Raw genomic sequence first — 20,676 nt, 5'->3', positions numbered from 1 at the left:
GCTGTGGCTGTCCAGTCCTATGATCTGTAATGGGAGTATTTGTGGCTGTGGCTGTCCAGTCCTATGACCTGTAATGGGAGTGTTTGTGGCTGTGGCTGTCCAGTCCTATGATCTGTAATGGGAGTGTTTGTGGCTGTGGCTGTCCAGTCCTATGATCTGTAATGGGAGTATTTGTGGCTGTGGCTGTCCAGTCCTATGACCTGTAATGGGAGTGTTTGTGGCTGTGGCTGTCCAGTTCTATGATCTGTAATGGGAGTATTTGTGGCTGTGGCTGTCCAGTCCTATGACCTGTAATGGGAGTGTTTGTGGCTGTGGCTGTCCAGTCCTATGACCTGTAATGGGAGTGGCTGTGGCTGTGGCTGTCCAGTCCTATGACCTGTAATGTGAGTGTTTGTGGCTGTGGCTGTCCAGTCCTATGACCTGTAATGGGAGTGTTTGTGGCTGTGGCTGTCCAGTTCTATGATCTGTAATGGGAGTATTTGTGGCTGTGTCTGTCCAGTCCTATGACCTGTAATGGGAGTGTTTGTGGCTGTGGCTGTCCAGTCCTATGATCTGTAATGGGAGTGTTTGTGGCTGTGGCTGTCCAGTCCTATGATCTGTAATGGGAGTATTTGTGGCTGTGGCTGTCCAGTCCTATGACCTGTAATGGGAGTGTTTGTGGCTGTGGCTGTCCAGTCCTATGATCTGTAATGGGAGTATTTGTGGCTGTGGCTGTCCAGTCCTATGACCTGTAATGGGAGTGTTTGTGGTTGTCCAGTCCTATGACCTGTAATGGGAGTGTTTGTGGCTGTGGCTGTCCAGTCCTATGATCTGTAATGGGAGTGTTTGTGGCTGTGGCTGTCCAGTCCTATGACCTGTAATGGGAGTGTTTGTGGCTGTGGCTGTCCAGTCCTATGACCTGTAATGGGAGTGTTTGTGGCTGTGGCTGTCCAGTTCTATGATCTGTAACGGGAGTATTTGTGGCTGTGGCTGTCCAGTCCTATGACCTGTAATGGGAGTGTTTGTGGCTGTGGCTGTCCAGTCCTATGATCTGTAATGGGAGTGTTTGTGGCTGTGGCTGTCCAGTCCTATTATCTGTAATGGGAGTGTTTGTGGCTGTGGCTGTCCAGTCCTATGACCTGTAATGTGAGTGTTTGTGGCTGTGGCTGTCCAGTCCTATGACCTGTAATGGGAGTGTTTGTGGCTGTGGCTGTCCAGTTCTATGATCTGTAATGGGAGTATTTGTGGCTGTGGCTGTCCAGTCCTATGACCTGTAATGGGAGTGTTTGTGGCTGTGGCTGTCCAGTCCTATGATCTGTAATGGGAGTGTTTGTGGCTGTGGCTGTCCAGTCCTATGATCTGTAATGGGAGTGTTTGTGGCTGTGGCTGTCCAGTCCTATGATCTGTAATGGGAGTATTTGTGGCTGTGGCTGTCCAGTCCTATGACCTGTAATGGGAGTGTTTGTGGCTGTGGCTGTCCAGTCCTATGATCTGTAATGGGAGTATTTGTGGCTGTGGCTGTCCAGTCCTATGACCTGTAATGGGAGTGTTTGTGGTTGTCCAGTCCTATGATCTGTAATGGGAGTATTTCTGGCTGTGGCTGTTCAGTCCTATGACCTGTACTGGGAGTAGTTGTGGCTGTCCAGTCCTATGATCTGTAATGGGAGTGTTTGTGGCTGTGGCTGTCCAGTCCTATGACCTGTAATGGGAGTGTTTGTGGCTGTGGCTGTCCAGTCCTATGACCTGTAATGGGAGTGTTTGTGGCTGTGGCTGTCCAGTTCTATGATCTGTAACGGGAGTATTTGTGGCTGTGGCTGTCCAGTCCTATGACCTGTAATGGGAGTGTTTGTGGCTGTGGCTGTCCAGTCCTATGATCTGTAATGGGAGTGTTTGTGGCTGTGGCTGTCCAGTCCTATTATCTGTAATGGGAGTGTTTGTGGCTGTGGCTGTCCAGTCCTATGACCTGTAATGTGAGTGTTTGTGGCTGTGGCTGTCCAGTCCTATGACCTGTAATGGGAGTGTTTGTGGCTGTGGCTGTCCAGTTCTATGATCTGTAATGGGAGTATTTGTGGCTGTGGCTGTCCAGTCCTATGACCTGTAATGGGAGTGTTTGTGGCTGTGGCTGTCCAGTCCTATGATCTGTAATGGGAGTGTTTGTGGCTGTGGCTGTCCAGTCCTATGATCTGTAATGGGAGTGTTTGTGGCTGTGGCTGTCCAGTCCTATGATCTGTAATGGGAGTATTTGTGGCTGTGGCTGTCCAGTCCTATGACCTGTAATGGGAGTGTTTGTGGCTGTGGCTGTCCAGTCCTATGATCTGTAATGGGAGTATTTGTGGCTGTGGCTGTCCAGTCCTATGACCTGTAATGGGAGTGTTTGTGGTTGTCCAGTCCTATGATCTGTAATGGGAGTATTTCTGGCTGTGGCTGTTCAGTCCTATGACCTGTACTGGGAGTAGTTGTGGCTGTCCAGTCCTATGATCTGTAATGGGAGTGTTTGTGGCTGTGGCTGTCCAGTCCTATGATCTGTAATGGGAGTGTTTGTGGCTGTGGCTGTCCAGTCCTATGATCTGTAATGGGAGTGTTTGTGGCTGTGGCTGTCCAGTCCTATGATCTGTAATGGGAGTATTTGTGGCTGTGGCTGTCCAGTCCTATGACCTGTAATGGGAGTGTTTGTGGCTGTGGCTGTCCAGTTCTATGATCTGTAATGGGAGTATTTGTGGCTGTGGCTGTCCAGTCCTATGACCTGTAATGGGAGTGTTTGTGGCTGTGGCTGTCCAGTCCTATGATCTGTAATGGGAGTGGCTGTGGCTGTGGCTGTCCAGTCCTATGACCTGTAATGTGAGTGTTTGTGGCTGTGGCTGTCCAGTCCTATGACCTGTAATGGGAGTGTTTGTGGCTGTGGCTGTCCAGTTCTATGATCTGTAATGGGAGTATTTGTGGCTGTGTCTGTCCAGTCCTATGACCTGTAATGGGAGTGTTTGTGGCTGTGGCTGTCCAGTCCTATGATCTGTAATGGGAGTGTTTGTGGCTGTGGCTGTCCAGTCCTATGATCTGTAATGGGAGTATTTGTGGCTGTGGCTGTCCAGTCCTATGACCTGTAATGGGAGTGTTTGTGGCTGTGGCTGTCCAGTCCTATGATCTGTAATGGGAGTATTTGTGGCTGTGGCTGTCCAGTCCTATGACCTGTAATGGGAGTGTTTGTGGTTGTCCAGTCCTATGACCTGTAATGGGAGTGTTTGTGGCTGTGGCTGTCCAGTCCTATGATCTGTAATGGGAGTGTTTGTGGCTGTGGCTGTCCAGTCCTATGACCTGTAATGGGAGTGTTTGTGGCTGTGGCTGTCCAGTCCTATGACCTGTAATGGGAGTGTTTGTGGCTGTGGCTGTCCAGTTCTATGATCTGTAACGGGAGTATTTGTGGCTGTGGCTGTCCAGTCCTATGACCTGTAATGGGAGTGTTTGTGGCTGTGGCTGTCCAGTCCTATGATCTGTAATGGGAGTGTTTGTGGCTGTGGCTGTCCAGTCCTATTATCTGTAATGGGAGTGTTTGTGGCTGTGGCTGTCCAGTCCTATGACCTGTAATGTGAGTGTTTGTGGCTGTGGCTGTCCAGTCCTATGACCTGTAATGGGAGTGTTTGTGGCTGTGGCTGTCCAGTTCTATGATCTGTAATGGGAGTATTTGTGGCTGTGGCTGTCCAGTCCTATGACCTGTAATGGGAGTGTTTGTGGCTGTGGCTGTCCAGTCCTATGATCTGTAATGGGAGTGTTTGTGGCTGTGGCTGTCCAGTCCTATGATCTGTAATGGGAGTGTTTGTGGCTGTGGCTGTCCAGTCCTATGATCTGTAATGGGAGTATTTGTGGCTGTGGCTGTCCAGTCCTATGACCTGTAATGGGAGTGTTTGTGGCTGTGGCTGTCTAGTCCTATGATCTGTAATGGGAGTATTTGTGGCTGTGGCTGTCCAGTCCTATGACCTGTAATGGGAGTGTTTGTGGCTCTGGCTGTCCAGTCCTATGATCTGTAATGGGAGTATTTGTGGCTGTGGCTGTCCAGTCCTATGACCTGTAATGGGAGTGTTTGTGGTTGTCCAGTCCTATGATCTGTAATGGGAGTATTTGTGGCTGTGGCTGTTCAGTCCTATGACCTGTACTGGGAGTAGTTGTGGCTGTCCAGTCCTATGATCTGTAATGGGAGTGTTTGTGGCTGTGGCTGTCCAGTCCTATGATCTGTAATGGGAGTGTTTGTGGCTGTGGCTGTCCAGTCCTATGACCTGTAATGGGAGTGTTTGTGGCTGTGGCTGTCCAGTCCTATGACCTGTAATGGGAGTGTTTGTGGCTGTGGCTGTCCAGTCCTATGACCTGTAATGGGAGTGTTTGTGGCTGTGGCTGTCCAGTCCTATGACCTGTAATGGGAGTGTTTGTGGCTGTGGCTGTCCAGTCCTATGATCTGTAATGGGAGTATTTGTGGCTGTGGCTGTCCAGTCCTATGACCTGTAATGGGAGTGTTTGTGGCTGTGGCTGTCCGGTCCTATGATCTGTAATGGGAGTGTTTGTGGCTGTGGCTGTCCAGTCCTATGATCTGTAATGGGAGTGTTTGTGGCTGTGGCTGTCCAGTCCTATGACCTGTAATGGGAGTGTTTGTGGCTGTGGCTGTCCAGTCCTATGACCTGTAATGGGAGTGTTTGTGGCTGTGGCTGTCCAGTCCTATGATCTGTAATGGGAGTATTTGTGGCTGTGGCTGTCCAGTCCTATGACCTGTAATGGGAGTGTTTGTGGCTGTGGCTGTCCAGTCCTATGATCTGTAATGGGAGTGTTTGTGGCTGTGGCTGTCCAGTCCTATGATCTGTAATGGGAGTATTTGTGGCTGTGGCTGTCCAGTCCTATGACCTGTAATGGGAGTGTTTGTGGCTGTGGCTGTCCAGTTCTATGATCTGTAATGGGAGTATTTGTGGCTGTGGCTGTCCAGTCCTATGACCTGTAATGGGAGTGTTTGTGGCTGTGGCTGTCCAGTTCTATGATCTGTAATGGGAGTATTTGTGGCTGTGTCTGTCCAGTCCTATGACCTGTAATGGGAGTGTTTGTGGCTGTGGCTGTCCAGTCCTATGATCTGTAATGGGAGTGTTTGTGGCTGTGGCTGTCCAGTCCTATGATCTGTAATGGGGGTATTTGTGGCTGTGGCTGTCCAGTCCTATGACCTGTAATGGGAGTGTTTGTGGCTGTGGCTGTCCAGTCCTATGATCTGTAATGGGAGTATTTGTGGCTGTGGCTGTCCAGTCCTATGACCTGTAATGGGAGTGTTTGTGGTTGTCGAGTCCTATGACCTGTAATGGGAGTGTTTGTGGCTGTGGCTGTCCAGTCCTATGATCTGTAATGGGAGTGTTTGTGGCTGTGGCTGTCCAGTCCTATGACCTGTAATGGGAGTGTTTGTGGCTGTGGCTGTCCAGTCCTATGACCTGTAATGGGAGTGTTTGTGGCTGTGGCTGTCCAGTTCTATGATCTGTAACGGGAGTATTTGTGGCTGTGGCTGTCCAGTCCTATGACCTGTAATGGGAGTGTTTGTGGCTGTGGCTGTCCAGTCCTATGATCTGTAATGGGAGTGTTTGTGGCTGTGGCTGTCCAGTCCTATTATCTGTAATGGGAGTGTTTGTGGCTGTGGCTGTCCAGTCCTATGACCTGTAATGTGAGTGTTTGTGGCTGTGGCTGTCCAGTCCTATGACCTGTAATGGGAGTGTTTGTGGCTGTGGCTGTCCAGTTCTATGATCTGTAATGGGAGTATTTGTGGCTGTGGCTGTCCAGTCCTATGACCTGTAATGGGAGTGTTTGTGGCTGTGGCTGTCCAGTCCTATGATCTGTAATGGGAGTGTTTGTGGCTGTGGCTGTCCAGTCCTATGATCTGTAATGGGAGTGTTTGTGGCTGTGGCTGTCCAGTCCTATGATCTGTAATGGGAGTATTTGTGGCTGTGGCTGTCCAGTCCTATGACCTGTAATGGGAGTGTTTGTGGCTGTGGCTGTCCAGTCCTATGATCTGTAATGGGAGTATTTGTGGCTGTGGCTGTCCAGTCCTATGACCTGTAATGGGAGTGTTTGTGGTTGTCCAGTCCTATGATCTGTAATGGGAGTATTTGTGGCTGTGGCTGTTCAGTCCTATGACCTGTACTGGGAGTAGTTGTGGCTGTCCAGTCCTATGATCTGTAATGGGAGTGTTTGTGGCTGTGGCTGTCCAGTCCTATGATCTGTAATGGGAGTGTTTGTGGCTGTGGCTGTCCAGTCCTATGACCTGTAATGGGAGTGTTTGTGGCTGTGGCTGTCCAGTCCTATGACCTGTAATGGGAGTGTTGTGGCTGTGGCTGTCCAGTCCTATGATCTGTAATGGGAGTATTTGTGGCTGTGGCTGTCCAGTCCTATGACCTGTAATGGGAGTGTTTGTGGCTGTGGCTGTCCAGTCCTATGATCTGTAATGGGAGTGTTTGTGGCTGTGGCTGTCCAGTCCTATGATCTGTAATGGGAGTATTTGTGGCTGTGGCTGTCCAGTCCTATGACCTGTAATGGGAGTGTTTGTGGCTGTGGCTGTCCAGTCCTATGATCTGTAATGGGAGTGTTTGTGGCTGTGGCTGTCCAGTCCTATGACCTGTAATGGGAGTGTTTGTGGCTGTGGCTGTCCAGTCCTATGACCTGTAATGGGAGTGTTTGTGGCTGTGGCTGTCCAGTTCTATGATCTGTAATGGGAGTATTTGTGGCTGTGGCTGTCCAGTCCTATGACCTGTAATGGGAGTGTTTGTGGCTGTGGCTGTCCAGTCCTATGATCTGTAATGGGAGTGGCTGTGGCTGTGGCTGTCCAGTCCTATGATCTGTAATGGGAGTGTTTGTGGCTGCGGCTGTCCAGTCCTATGACCTGTAATGTGAGTGTTTGTGGCTGTGGCTGTCCAGTCCTATGACCTGTAATGGGAGTGTTTGTGGCTGTGGCTGTCCTGTTCTATGATCTGTAATGGGAGTATTTGTGGCTGTGGCTGTCCAGTCCTATGACCTGTAATGGGAGTGTTTGTGGCTGTGGCTGTCCAGTCCTATGATCTGTAATGGGAGTGTTTGTGGCTGTGGCTGTCCAGTCCTATGATCTGTAATGGGAGTATTTGTGGCTGTGGCTGTCCAGTCCTATGACCTGTAATGGGAGTGTTTGTGGCTGTGGCTGTCCAGTCCTATGATCTGTAATGGGAGTATTTGTGGCTGTGGCTGTCCAGTCCTATGACCTGTAATGGGAGTGTTTGTGGTTGTCCAGTCCTATGATCTGTAATGGGAGTATTTGTGGCTGTGGCTGTTCAGTCCTATGACCTGTACTGGGAGTAGTTGTGGCTGTCCAGTCCTATGATCTGTAATGGGAGTGTTTGTGGCTGTGGCTGTCCAGTCCTATGATCTGTAATGGGAGTGTTTGTGGCTGTGGCTGTCCAGTCCTATGACCTGTAATGGGAGTGTTTGTGGCTGTGGCTGTCCAGTCCTATGACCTGTAATGGGAGTGTTTGTGGCTGTGGCTGTCCAGTCCTATGACCTGTAATGGGAGTGTTTGTGGCTGTGGCTGTCCAGTCCTATGACCTGTAATGGGAGTGTTTGTGGCTGTGGCTGTCCAGTCCTATGATCTGTAATGGGAGTATTTGTGGCTGTGGCTGTCCAGTCCTATGACCTGTAATGGGAGTGTTTGTGGCTGTGGCTGTCCAGTCCTATGATCTGTAATGGGAGTGTTTGTGGCTGTGGCTGTCCAGTCCTATGATCTGTAATGGGAGTGTTTGTGGCTGTGGCTGTCCAGTTCTATGACCTGTAATGGGAGTGTTTGTGGCTGTGGCTGTCCAGTCCTATGACCTGTAATGGGAGTGTTTGTGGCTGTGGCTGTCCAGTCCTATGATCTGTAATGGGAGTATTTGTGGCTGTGGCTGTCCAGTCCTATGACCTGTAATGGGAGTGTTTGTGGCTGTGGCTGTCCAGTCCTATGATCTGTAATGGGAGTGTTTGTGGCTGTGGCTGTCCAGTCCTATGATCTGTAATGGGAGTATTTGTGGCTGTGGCTGTCCAGTCCTATGACCTGTAATGGGAGTGTTTGTGGCTGTGGCTGTCCAGTTCTATGATCTGTAATGGGAGTATTTGTGGCTGTGGCTGTCCAGTCCTATGACCTGTAATGGGAGTGTTTGTGGCTGTGGCTGTCCAGTCCTATGATCTGTAATGGGAGTGGCTGTGGCTGTGGCTGTCCAGTCCTATGACCTGTAATGTGAGTGTTTGTGGCTGTGGCTGTCCAGTCCTATGACCTGTAATGGGAGTGTTTGTGGCTGTGGCTGTCCAGTTCTATGATCTGTAATGGGAGTATTTGTGGCTGTGGCTGTCCAGTCCTATGACCTGTAATGGGAGTGTTTGTGGCTGTGGCTGTCCAGTCCTATGATCTGTAATGGGAGTGTTTGTGGCTGTGGCTGTCCAGTCCTATGATCTGTAATGGGAGTATTTGTGGCTGTGGCTGTCCAGTCCTATGACCTGTAATGGGAGTGTTTGTGGCTGTGGCTGTCCAGTCCTATGATCTGTAATGGGAGTATTTGTGGCTGTGGCTGTCCAGTCCTATGACCTGTAATGGGAGTGTTTGTGGCTGTGGCTGTCCAGTCCTATGACCTGTAATGGGAGTGTTTGTGGCTGTGGCTGTCCAGTCCTATGACCTGTAATGGGAGTGTTTGTGGCTGTGGCTGTCCAGTCCTATGATCTGTAATGGGAGTATTTGTGGCTGTGGCTGTCCAGTCCTATGACCTGTAATGGGAGTGTTTGTGGCTGTGGCTGTCCAGTCCTATGATCTGTAATGGGAGTGTTTGTGGCTGTGGCTGTCCAGTCCTATGATCTGTAATGGGAGTGTTTGTGGCTGTGGCTGTCCAGTCCTATGACCTGTAATGGGAGTGTTTGTGGCTGTGGCTGTCCAGTCCTATGACCTGTAATGGGAGTGTTTGTGGCTGTGGCTGTCCAGTCCTATGATCTGTAATGGGAGTATTTGTGGCTGTGGCTGTCCAGTCCTATGACCTGTAATGGGAGTGTTTGTGGCTGTGGCTGTCCAGTCCTATGATCTGTAATGGGAGTGTTTGTGGCTGTGGCTGTCCAGTCCTATGATCTGTAATGGGAGTATTTGTGGCTGTGGCTGTCCAGTCCTATGATCTGTAATGGGAGTATTTGTGGCTGTGGCTGTCCAGTCCTATGACCTGTAATGGGAGTGTTTGTGGCTGTGGCTGTCCAGTCCTATGATCTGTAATGGGAGTGTTTGTGGCTGTGGCTGTCCAGTCCTATGATCTGTAATGGGAGTGTTTGTGGCTGTGGCTGTCCAGTCCTATGACCTGTAATGGGAGTGTTTGTGGCTGTGGCTGTCCAGTCCTATGACCTGTAATGGGAGTGTTTGTGGCTGTGGCTGTCCAGTCCTATGATCTGTAATGGGAGTATTTGTGGCTGTGGCTGTCCAGTCCTATGACCTGTAATGGGAGTGTTTGTGGCTGTGGCTGTCCAGTCCTATGATCTGTAATGGGAGTGTTTGTGGCTGTGGCTGTCCAGTCCTATGATCTGTAATGGGAGTATTTGTGGCTGTGGCTGTCCAGTCCTATGACCTGTAATGGGAGTGTTTGTGGCTGTGGCTGTCCAGTTCTATGATCTGTAATGGGAGTATTTGTGGCTGTGGCTGTCCAGTCCTATGACCTGTAATGGGAGTGTTTGTGGCTGTGGCTGTCCAGTCCTATGATCTGTAATGGGAGTGGCTGTGGCTGTGGCTGTCCAGTCCTATGACCTGTAATGTGAGTGTTTGTGGCTGTGGCTGTCCAGTCCTATGACCTGTAATGGGAGTGTTTGTGGCTGTGGCTGTCCAGTTCTATGATCTGTAATGGGAGTATTTGTGGCTGTGGCTGTCCAGTCCTATGACCTGTAATGGGAGTGTTTGTGGCTGTGGCTGTCCAGTCCTATGATCTGTAATGGGAGTGTTTGTGGCTGTGGCTGTCCAGTCCTATGATCTGTAATGGGAGTATTTGTGGCTGTGGCTGTCCAGTCCTATGACCTGTAATGGGAGTGTTTGTGGCTGTGGCTGTCCAGTCCTATGATCTGTAATGGGAGTATTTGTGGCTGTGGCTGTCCAGTCCTATGACCTGTAATGGGAGTGTTTGTGGCTGTGGCTGTCCAGTCCTATGACCTGTAATGGGAGTGTTTGTGGCTGTGGCTGTCCAGTCCTATGACCTGTAATGGGAGTGTTTGTGGCTGTGGCTGTCCAGTCCTATGATCTGTAATGGGAGTATTTGTGGCTGTGGCTGTCCAGTCCTATGACCTGTAATGGGAGTGTTTGTGGCTGTGGCTGTCCAGTCCTATGATCTGTAATGGGAGTGTTTGTGGCTGTGGCTGTCCAGTCCTATGATCTGTAATGGGAGTGTTTGTGGCTGTGGCTGTCCAGTCCTATGACCTGTAATGGGAGTGTTTGTGGCTGTGGCTGTCCAGTCCTATGACCTGTAATGGGAGTGTTTGTGGCTGTGGCTGTCCAGTCCTATGATCTGTAATGGGAGTATTTGTGGCTGTGGCTGTCCAGTCCTATGACCTGTAATGGGAGTGTTTGTGGCTGTGGCTGTCCAGTCCTATGATCTGTAATGGGAGTGTTTGTGGCTGTGGCTGTCCAGTCCTATGATCTGTAATGGGAGTATTTGTGGCTGTGGCTGTCCAGTCCTATGACCTGTAATGGGAGTGTTTGTGGCTGTGGCTGTCCAGTTCTATGATCTGTAATGGGAGTATTTGTGGCTGTGGCTGTCCAGTCCTATGACCTGTAATGGGAGTGTTTGTGGCTGTGGCTGTCCAGTCCTATGATCTGTAATGGGAGTGGCTGTGGCTGTGGCTGTCCAGTCCTATGACCTGTAATGTGAGTGTTTGTGGCTGTGGCTGTCCAGTCCTATGACCTGTAATGGGAGTGTTTGTGGCTGTGGCTGTCCAGTTCTATGATCTGTAATGGGAGTATTTGTGGCTGTGGCTGTCCAGTCCTATGACCTGTAATGGGAGTGTTTGTGGCTGTGGCTGTCCAGTCCTATGATCTGTAATGGGAGTGTTTGTGGCTGTGGCTGTCCAGTCCTATGATCTGTAATGGGAGTATTTGTGGCTGTGGCTGTCCAGTCCTATGACCTGTAATGGGAGTGTTTGTGGCTGTGGCTGTCCAGTCCTATGATCTGTAATGGGAGTATTTGTGGCTGTGGCTGTCCAGTCCTATGACCTGTAATGGGAGTGTTTGTGGTTGTCCAGTCCTATGACCTGTAATGGGAGTGTTTGTGGCTGTGGCTGTCCAGTCCTATGATCTGTAATGGGAGTATTTGTGGCTGTGGCTGTCCAGTCCTATGACCTGTAATGGGAGTGTTTGTGGCTGTGGCTGTCCAGTCCTATGATCTGTAATGGGAGTGTTTGTGGCTGTGGCTGTCCAGTCCTATGACCTGTAATTGGAGTGTTTGTGGCTGTGGCTGTCCAGTCCTATGACCTGTAATGGGAGTGTTTGTGGCTGTGGCTGTCCAGTTCTATGATCTGTAATGGGAGTATTTGTGGCTGTGGCTGTCCAGTCCTATGACCTGTAATGGGAGTGTTTGTGGCTGTGGCTGTCCAGTCCTATGATCTGTAATGGGAGTGTTTGTGGCTGTGGCTGTCCAGTCCTATGATCTGTAATGGGAGTATTTGTGGCTGTGGCTGTCCAGTCCTATGACCTGTAATGGGAGTGTTTGTGGCTGTGGCTGTCCAGTCCTATGATCTGTAATGGGAGTATTTGTGGCTGTGGCTGTCCAGTCCTATGACCTGTAATGGGAGTGGCTGTGGCTGTCCAGTCCTATGATCTGTAATGGGAGTATTTGTGGCTGTGGCTGTCCAGTCCTATGACCTGTAATGGGAGTGTTTGTGGCTGTGGCTGTCCAGTCCTATGATCTGTAATGGGAGTATTTGTGGCTGTGGCTGTCCAGTCCTATGACCTGTAATGGGAGTGTTTGTGGCTGTGGCTGTCCAGTCCTATGACCTGTAATGGGAGTGTTTGTGGCTGTGGCTGTGGCTGTCCATTCCTATGATCTGTAATGGGAGTGTTTGTGGCTGTGGCTGTCCAGTCCTATGACCTGTAATGGGACTATTTGTGGCTGTGGTTGTCCAGTCCTATGACCTGTAATGGGAGTGGCTGTGGCTGTCCAGTCCTATGATCTGTAATGGGAGTATTTGTGGCTGTGGTTGTCCAGTCCTATGACCTGTAATGGGAGTATTTTGGTTGTCCAGCCCTATGACCTGTAATGGGAGTATTTGTGGTTGTCCAGTCCTATGACCTGTAATGGGAGTATTTGTGGCTGTGGCTGTCCAGTCCTATGACCTGTAATGGGAGTGTTTGTGGCTGTGGCTGTCCAGTCCTATGACCTGTAATTGGACTATTTGTGGCTGTGGTTGTCCAGTCCTATGACCTGTAATGGGAGTATTTGTGGCTGTGGTTGTCCAGTCCTATGACCTGTAATGAGAGTATTTGTGGCTGTGGTTGTCCAGTCCTATGACCTGTAATGGGAGTATTTGTGGCTGTGGTTGTCCAGTCATATGACCTGTAATGGGAGTAGTTGTGGCTGTCCAGTCCTATGACCTGTAAGGGCAGTATTTGTCGCTGTCCAGATGGTGGAGCGGGTGGATGTAATAGATGTTTATTGATACCTGTTGACTGCTGCTCCTGTCTTATTTATCTATCAGTAGTTCTCCTCTCCCTTCACACTGCTCATCTGTTGCATAAAACAACCATTTGATGCAATAATGGCATTATAACAATCTCTTGTAATTTCTCCACCATACCAGTTCAACTGGGTCGTTGTGTATGACCTTTAACATAACCTTTGCTCTTTCTCTCTCTTTCCTTTGTTCTTTGTCAGGGAGGAAAATTCAAGATTCTGGACACATGCAACCTGCCACTGACAGGAAAACAGTGTGTGGATCGGATCATCACTGAAAAGGTGTGTGTGTGTGTGTGTGTGTGTGTGTGTGTGTGTGTTTGTGTGGTGTGTGGTGTGTGTGTGTGTGTGTGTGTAAATTCTGTGTGTTTCTCTTACGTATTTTCTGTTTGCCAAGGTGTCCTCCATATCTTTGTTGTCTAGATTAAATTTACTGTCTTTGCTATACAAATCAAACTCCTCACAACACAGCCCTCATGTGAATCTCTTCCACACAGAAAGATTGAAATGACTCTTCAAAACAACTCTGTATAATCCAGGTATTTTGGAGTCCAACTGGGGCTATTTAGACGCCTGGGTTATATTATACCTAAACTGAATATGAGTCATAATGTCAGGCTTTATGGGAAACACTTTGCTCTGGTGACTATACAGTACTACTGACTCACTGTAGTCCTAGAGCTGACACGCTCCTCTCCAGCTCACTGTAGTCCTAGAGCTGACACGCTCCTCTCCAGCTCACTGTAGTCCTAGAGCTGACACGCTCCTCTCCAGCTCACTGTAGTCCTAGAGCTGACACGCTCCTCTCCAGCTCACTGTAGTCCTAGAGCTGACACGCTCCTCTCCAGCTCACTGTAGTCCTAGAGCTGACACGCTCCTCTCCAGCTCACTGTAGTCCTAGAGCTGACACGCTCCTCTCCAGCTCACTGTAGTCCTAGAGCTGACACGCTCCCCTCCAGCTCACTGTAGTCCTAGAGCTGACACGCTCCTCTCCAGCTCACTGTAGTCCTAGAGCTGACACGCTCCTCTCCAGCTCACTGTAGTCCTAGAGCTGACACGCTCCCCTCCAGCTCACTGTAGTCCTAGAGCTGACACGCTCCTCTCCAGCTCACTGTAGTCCTAGAGCTGACACGCTCCTCTCCAGCTCACTGTAGTCCTAGAGCTGACACGCTCCTCTCCAGCTCACTGTAGTCCTAGAGCTGACACGCTCCTCTCCAGCTCAAAGAATCATGAGGGTTTATAGCATTGGAAAAGGTTGAAAGAGCACAAACAGAATCGCTTGGCCTTGGCGGTTGGAAGCCACTGGGCTTGTTTCAGTATTCTAAACAATACACCCAATCTTTTTACCTGGTATTATATAGACAAAAGACACACACTGAAAGAGAGATGGAAACACACACACCCACATCAAACAACACACACACACTCACATCAAGGTCTGATAGATAGTATTGATGCTACAGAGAGACGTGGGGAGATGGAAATTACTTTTATTTGGTTAACCATAATCCAATCAGCAGATTTCTGCTAGGATGCCCAATCTTGATTTAACATCCCAGAATGTAGGGCTGTCTTCTACGATGGTGAACTTTATGATGTTAACAGCTCCACCACATGACCCAACGTACCGCTAGTAATGCTTCATCTGGAAATCCCTAAAGAGCTGTAACGTTCTTACGTTTCTGCAACGCTGCAGAAATAATTACCATTACAGTATAAAAAAAGCATTAGGATTTCTAACATTTCAGTAATCATTTGTACTTTTTGTAAATTAGTCAATCAAAGAATATAATGTTTTCGTAATGTTTGAGAAACCACAGTTATTTATTATGGTAGGATTGTAAAATGTTCTAGCAACGTGATTGCTGCAGACAATATTTTTGTTCTAAATGACAGACTCAGAGGATGCCTATCACACATACAGTGAGGGAAAAAAGTATTTGATCCCCTGCTGATTTTGTACGTTTGCCCACTGACAAAGAAATGATCCGTCTATAATTTTAATGGTAGGTTTATTTGAACAGTGAGAGACATAACAACAAATAAATCCTGAAAAACGCATGTCAAAAATGTTATAAATTGATTTGCATTTTAATGAGGGAAATAATTATTTGACCCCCTCTCAATCAGAAAGATTTCTGGCTCCCAGGTGTCTTTTATATAGGTAACGAGCTGAGATTAGGAGCACATTCTTAAAGGGAGTGCTCCTAATCTCAGTTTGTTACCTGTATAAAAGACACCTGTCCACAGAAGCAATCAATCAATCAGATTCCAAACTCTCCACCATGGCCAAGACCAAAGAGCTCTCCAAGGATGTCAGGGACAAGATTGTAGACCTAAATAAGGCTGGAATGGGCTACAAGACCATCGCCAAGCAGCTTTGTGAGAAGGTGACAACAGTTGGTGCGATTATTCGCAAATGGAAGAAACAAAAAATAACTGTCAATCTCCCACGGCCTGGAGCTCCATGCAAGATCTCACCTCGTGGAGTTGCAATGATCATGAGAACGGTGAGGAATCAGCCCAGAACTACACGGGATGATCTTGTCAATGATCTCAAGGCTCCTGGGACCATAGTCACCAAGAAAACAATTGGTAACACACTACGCCGTGAAGGACTGAAATCCTGCAGCGCCCGCAAGGTCCCCCTGCTCCAGAAAGCACATATACATGCCCGTCTGAAGTTTGCCAATGAACATCTGAATGATTCAGAGGACAACTAGGTGAACGTGTTGTGGTCAGATGAGACCAAAATGGAGCTCTTTGGCATCAACTCAACTCGCCGTGTTTGGAGGAGGAGGAATGCTGCCTATGACCCCCAAGAATATCATCCCCACCGTCAAACATGGAGGTGGAAACATTATGCTTTGGGGGTGTTTTTCTGCTAAGGAAACAGGACAACTTCACCGCATCAAAGGGACAATGGACGGGGCCATGTACCGTCAAATATTGGGTGAGAACCTCCTTCCCTCAGCCAGGGCATTGAAAATGGGTTGTGGATGGGTATTCCAGCACGACAATGACCCAAAACACACGGCCAAGGCAACAAAGGAGTGGCTCAAGAAGAAGCACATTAAGGTCCTGGAGTGGCCTAGCCGGTCTCCAGACCTTAATCCCATAGAAAATCTGTGGAGGGAGCTGAAGGGTCGAGTTGCCAAACGTCAGCCTCGAAACCTTAATGACTTGGAGAAGATCTGCAAAGAGGAGTGGGACAAAATCCCTCCTGAGATGTGTGCAAACCTGGTGGCCAACTAGAAGAAACGTCTGACCTCTGTGATTGCCAACAAGGGTTTTGCCACCAAGTACTAAGTCATGTTTTGCAGAGGGGTCAAATACTTATTTCCCCCATTTAAAATGCAAATCAATTTAATTACATTTTTGACATGCGTTTTTCTTGATTTTTTTGTTGTTATTCTGTCTCTCACTGTTCAAATAAACCTACCATTAAAATTATAGACTGATCATTTATTTGTCAGTGGGCAAACGTACAAAATCAGCAGGGGATCAAATACTTTTTTCCCTCACTGTAGCTAGCTGGTACCTGTTTCAGTCTGAATATCACCTAGCTAGCAGGTACCTGTTTCAGTCTGAATATCATCTAGCTAGCAGATACCTGTTTCAGTCTGAATATCATCTAGCTAGCAGGTACCTGTTTCCGTCTGAATATCATCTAGCTAGCAGATACCTGTTTCAGTCTGAATATCATCTAGCTAGCAGGTACCTGTTTCAGTCTGAATATCATCTAGCTAGCTGGTACCTGTTTCAGTCTGAATATAATCTAGCTAGCAGGTACCTGTTTCAGTCTGAATATCATCTAGCTAGCTGGTACCTGTTTCAGTCTGAATATCATCTAGCTAGCAGGTACCTGTTTCCGTCTGAATATCATCTAGCTAGCTGGTACCTGTTTCAGTCTGAATATCATCTAGCTAGCTGGTACCTGTTTCAGTCTGAATATCACCTAGCTAGCTGGTACCTGTTTCATTCTGAATATCACCTAGCTAGCTGGTACATGTTTCAGTCTGAATACCACATAGCTAGCTGGTACCTGTTTCAGTCTGAATATCATCTAGCTAGCTGGTACATGTTTCAGTCTGAATACTACATAGCTAGCAGGTACATGTTTCAGTCTGAATACCACATAGCTAGCAGGTACATGTTTCAGTCTGAATTCCATATACAGTGGTTCCTCCTTTAAAAGTTGTGTCATACTGCAGCACACCTTGAAGGGTGCTGCAGAATTCTATGGTACATTATTTCATTGTCAGCCATTTTTACCATTAATGCTAGTTAGTGCTAGTTTGACCACCAGAGGGCATCTTTGAAAAGCATTTGATAGTCTTCAATATTGGCATTACTAGAGAATTTAAAACCTTTTTCGTAAGAACATAGTATATGAGATTGATTTTAAGAAATGTTGCTTAATTAATTTGATTCATATTGTGGTGTTTCTATTCCAAGAAATACAAAAAACAAAACCCTCAGGATGGAACGGAAAATATGGCTCTGTACAACGTGACGGTCGGGAGTAGGCTACAGTACTAAGAGCATAAGAGGACTGGAGGATTCTAAATTAATATCTAAGGGGCATTTTTCGTTAGGGCAAATCTAGTGTGTGAGAATATCTAAGGGGCTTTTATCTCATTCTAAATTAATAATAATAATAATCACTTTGTTTAAAAATTAACGATATTTTGGAGATTATTTTGTTTTCATTTAACCTAGAGTGAGCGAGAAAAAGGCCATTCTTGAACATGGGGTGAGATTCTCACTAATTTGTAAATAAAGCCAGTTTGTTATTTAGAATGATTTATTTCTGTTTTTATAGGGAGAGAAACCAAAAGCCGCCTCATGGGTCTCCCGGTGGTGGCCGGCATGGGTATCAAACCAGCATCTGTAGCAACACAGTTTGCACTGCGATGCAGTATCTTAGATCGCTGTGCGGCCCGCCAAACACTCCCCTAACCCGGATGACGCTGGGCCAATTGTGCACGGCCCTATGGGACTCCCAATCACGGCCAGATGTGATACAGCCTGGATTCAAACCAGGGACTGTAGTGATGCCTCTTGCACTGAGATGCAGTGCCTTAGACCACTGTGCCACTGGCGTGCAATGACCAATATATATTGTCCTGCTAATAGCCCATCCTAGAAACGTTGTTTGCAGAATTCACAGCCTGCTATACTTGTGAAAAACAGGGTTAATAATAATAATAATACCTTTTCCCCCTTCCACTTGTTAAAGGTTCCAATTGATAATGTTTTTTTAATCAATTATTATATTTGAGTTTAACCACAATATTTGTTGTATTATTTGTTCTGTCTTTTCTGGTGGATAAAACTGAAATTGCAACCAATCACGGCCGGTTGTGATACAGCCAACCTAACTAAGAAATACATTTGACGATAGAATTCTCCCCCTACCCTCCTTCTAGGCAAGTCTATTGTCCTGCTAATAGCCCTGCTAATAGCCGTAATGGTGCTGTACAATGTGACCGTGTAAGTTTGAAAGAGTATTTTCCTTCATTAGCCTACTTTGTTCCAATATTTTTTATTTAGTGATATTTATTCCCATAGTAATACGTTATGGATCCATAAGTAAATACACATCTACATTTTGAAAGAGTATTTTTATCATTATTTTATTAACGAAAGCATAAAGATACTGATGAAGAAAAAAAACAGTACTGTACAGTATATGCTTTATCCGACATTTTGGTGTCGCATGAGGTCGCTCACACGCACTTTAAACATTTTGATAATAAAGCATTTAAAGCATTTTGAGGAGAGAAGCCGCCTGCATTTGTTGATTAGGCTACTGTGCAGTCTGACAAGTAAACATAGCCTACAGTACATACTGTAGTAAACATTTGGTTATTAGGCTACTGTGCAGTCTGACAAGTAAACATAGCCTACAGTACATACTGTAGTAAACATGGTAAAGTGCCTAATTCCTTACATAAGGGGGAGCAGGCCATGTCCAGACTTTCTCGGTTACCTCAAGTACTCATTAACTCTGTCTTTAATGCTTTTTCGGGTAGCATCAGTCATGGACAGTACTACAGTGCACTTGTGAAAAACAAGTGTTTGAAAACCAGTTTTCAAAGTGCCTCCAGCTGTCCATCACTCCTGTAATTAAAAACAAGGCATCTTGTTTACATCCTGTTTATGTACTTTATTGTAACCACAATGTCACAAATCATTTGTATCTACTTATCCAATTACTTTTAGAGTTTGGGATTTACAAATGTGCGCTTTTCATGTCATTTTTCATTAAATCCATTTCGGATTTAAGTGTAACTTTTGACTGACGCCTTTAGTGAAAGGTCTAATGCTTTAATATTTCATAATTTCTACCCTCCGAATTCATATCCAAGGGGCATTTTTCGCACCATTATTAGTTATATTGTTTTAGTTTGAACGTGCAGACATGCACTAAGAACAGCGGGAACGTTTCCCTAGTCAGAAGGGGGAGGGGGGGTTCCTCCTCTTCCTCCTCCTCCCTTCCCCATGGGCTAGGTCCGTCTTCTGTGCGCTGCTCTGCGGCCTGTCCCGTGCCTCCTGCCCTCGTGCCTTGAATCTCGTGCGCCTACCACTATCTCAGTGGATAAAGCTGGAGAACTGCAAGGCAATCCTATTGTGCGCCACTCAGGAGCCATGACCAATATACACTACCGTTCAAAAGTTTGGGGTAACTTAGAAATGTCCTTGTTTTTGAACGAAAAGCTAATTTTTTGTCCATTCAAATAACATCAAATTGATTAGAAATACAGTGTAGACATTGCTAATGTTGTATATGACTATTGTAGCTGGAAACGGCAGATTTTTTATGGAATATCTACATAGGCGTACAGAAGCCCATTATCAGCAACCATCACTTCTGTGTTCCAAGGCACGTTGTTAGCTAATCCAAGTTTATAATTTTAAAAGGCTAATTGATTATTAGGAAACACTTTTTCAATTATGTTAGCACAGCTGAAAACTGTTGTTCTAATTCAAGAAGCAATAAAACTGGCCTTCTTTAGACTAGTTGAGTATCTGGAGCATCAGCATTTGTGGGTTCAATTACAGGCTCAGAATGGCCAGAAACAAAGCACTTTCTTCTGAAACTCATCAGTCTATTCTTGTTCTGAGAAATTGCCAAGAAACTGAAGATCTCGTACAACGCTACTGTTCACAGAACAGCGCAAACTGGCAGAATAGAAAGAGGAGTGCACAACTGAGCAAGAACTAATTTGGTAATACTGATTAGAGTGTCTAGTTTGACAAACAGACGCCTCACAAGTCCTCAACTGGCAGCTTCATTAAGTAGTACCCGCAAAACACCAGTCTCAACGTCAACAGGAAACTCCGGGATGCTGGCCTTCTAGGCTGCATCACCTCATGGGTCTCCCGGTCGTGGCCGGCATGGGTATTGAACCAGCATCTGTAGCAACGCAATTTGCACTGCGATGCAGTGTCTTAGACCACTGCGCCACTCGGGCGCTGTACAACATGACAGGTCGGGAGTGGGCTACAGTACTACAGTAAGAGCAAAATAATACTAACCTTTCCACACCCTAATTGTAGTCTAAGTTTCTCTTAGAATAAAAACTTTAGTGTAACAACAGTTTTAGTAAGTAATACTGATGAGTAGTATCAAAAAAATAAGTGTATTTTTAGAGACAAAGTAGCACCTTGGGACCCAAAAGCATAATCAGTGCTTTAACTCTCCCTTGCGCTGGTCTGTAGCAATGAAGTAGTGACTCAGGGTACCGTACTAAACCACAAACTACCTCTAAATCCCGCAGCATAATCTCAAAACTTTTAGTTGAGCAACCACTGTAGCTAGCAGGTACATGTTTCAGTCTGAATATCACATAGCTAGCAGGTACATGTTTCAGTCTGAATATCACATAGCTAGCAGGTACATGTTTCAGTCTGAATATCACATAGCTAGCAGGTACATGTTTTTTCTCATCAATGCCCTGGATATTATTTAATTGTTAAAATTTGGACCCTTATTATACTCAAA

The 20,676-nt window shown here is 46.8% G+C and overlaps 1 protein-coding gene across 1 annotated transcript in view; it reads left to right on the top strand.

Moving 5' to 3' along the window:
- The window catches only part of LOC139545044 (succinyl-CoA:3-ketoacid coenzyme A transferase 1, mitochondrial-like), a 145,476-nt gene that overhangs the window by 107,361 nt on the left and 17,439 nt on the right, over nt 1–20,676 (top strand). The window contains exon 15 of the mRNA XM_071352405.1: nt 12,867–12,947. Coding sequence (XP_071208506.1) covers nt 12,867–12,947 — 81 coding nt within the window. The remainder of the gene's footprint in view (nt 1–12,866; nt 12,948–20,676) is intronic.

This window comes from Salvelinus alpinus, chromosome 19, assembly GCF_045679555.1.
Source record: "Salvelinus alpinus chromosome 19, SLU_Salpinus.1, whole genome shotgun sequence".
NCBI classification, from domain to species: domain Eukaryota; kingdom Metazoa; phylum Chordata; class Actinopteri; order Salmoniformes; family Salmonidae; genus Salvelinus; species Salvelinus alpinus.
The sequence above is the reverse complement of the archived record's forward strand: the minus strand, read 5'-3'. Positions and strand labels throughout refer to the sequence as shown.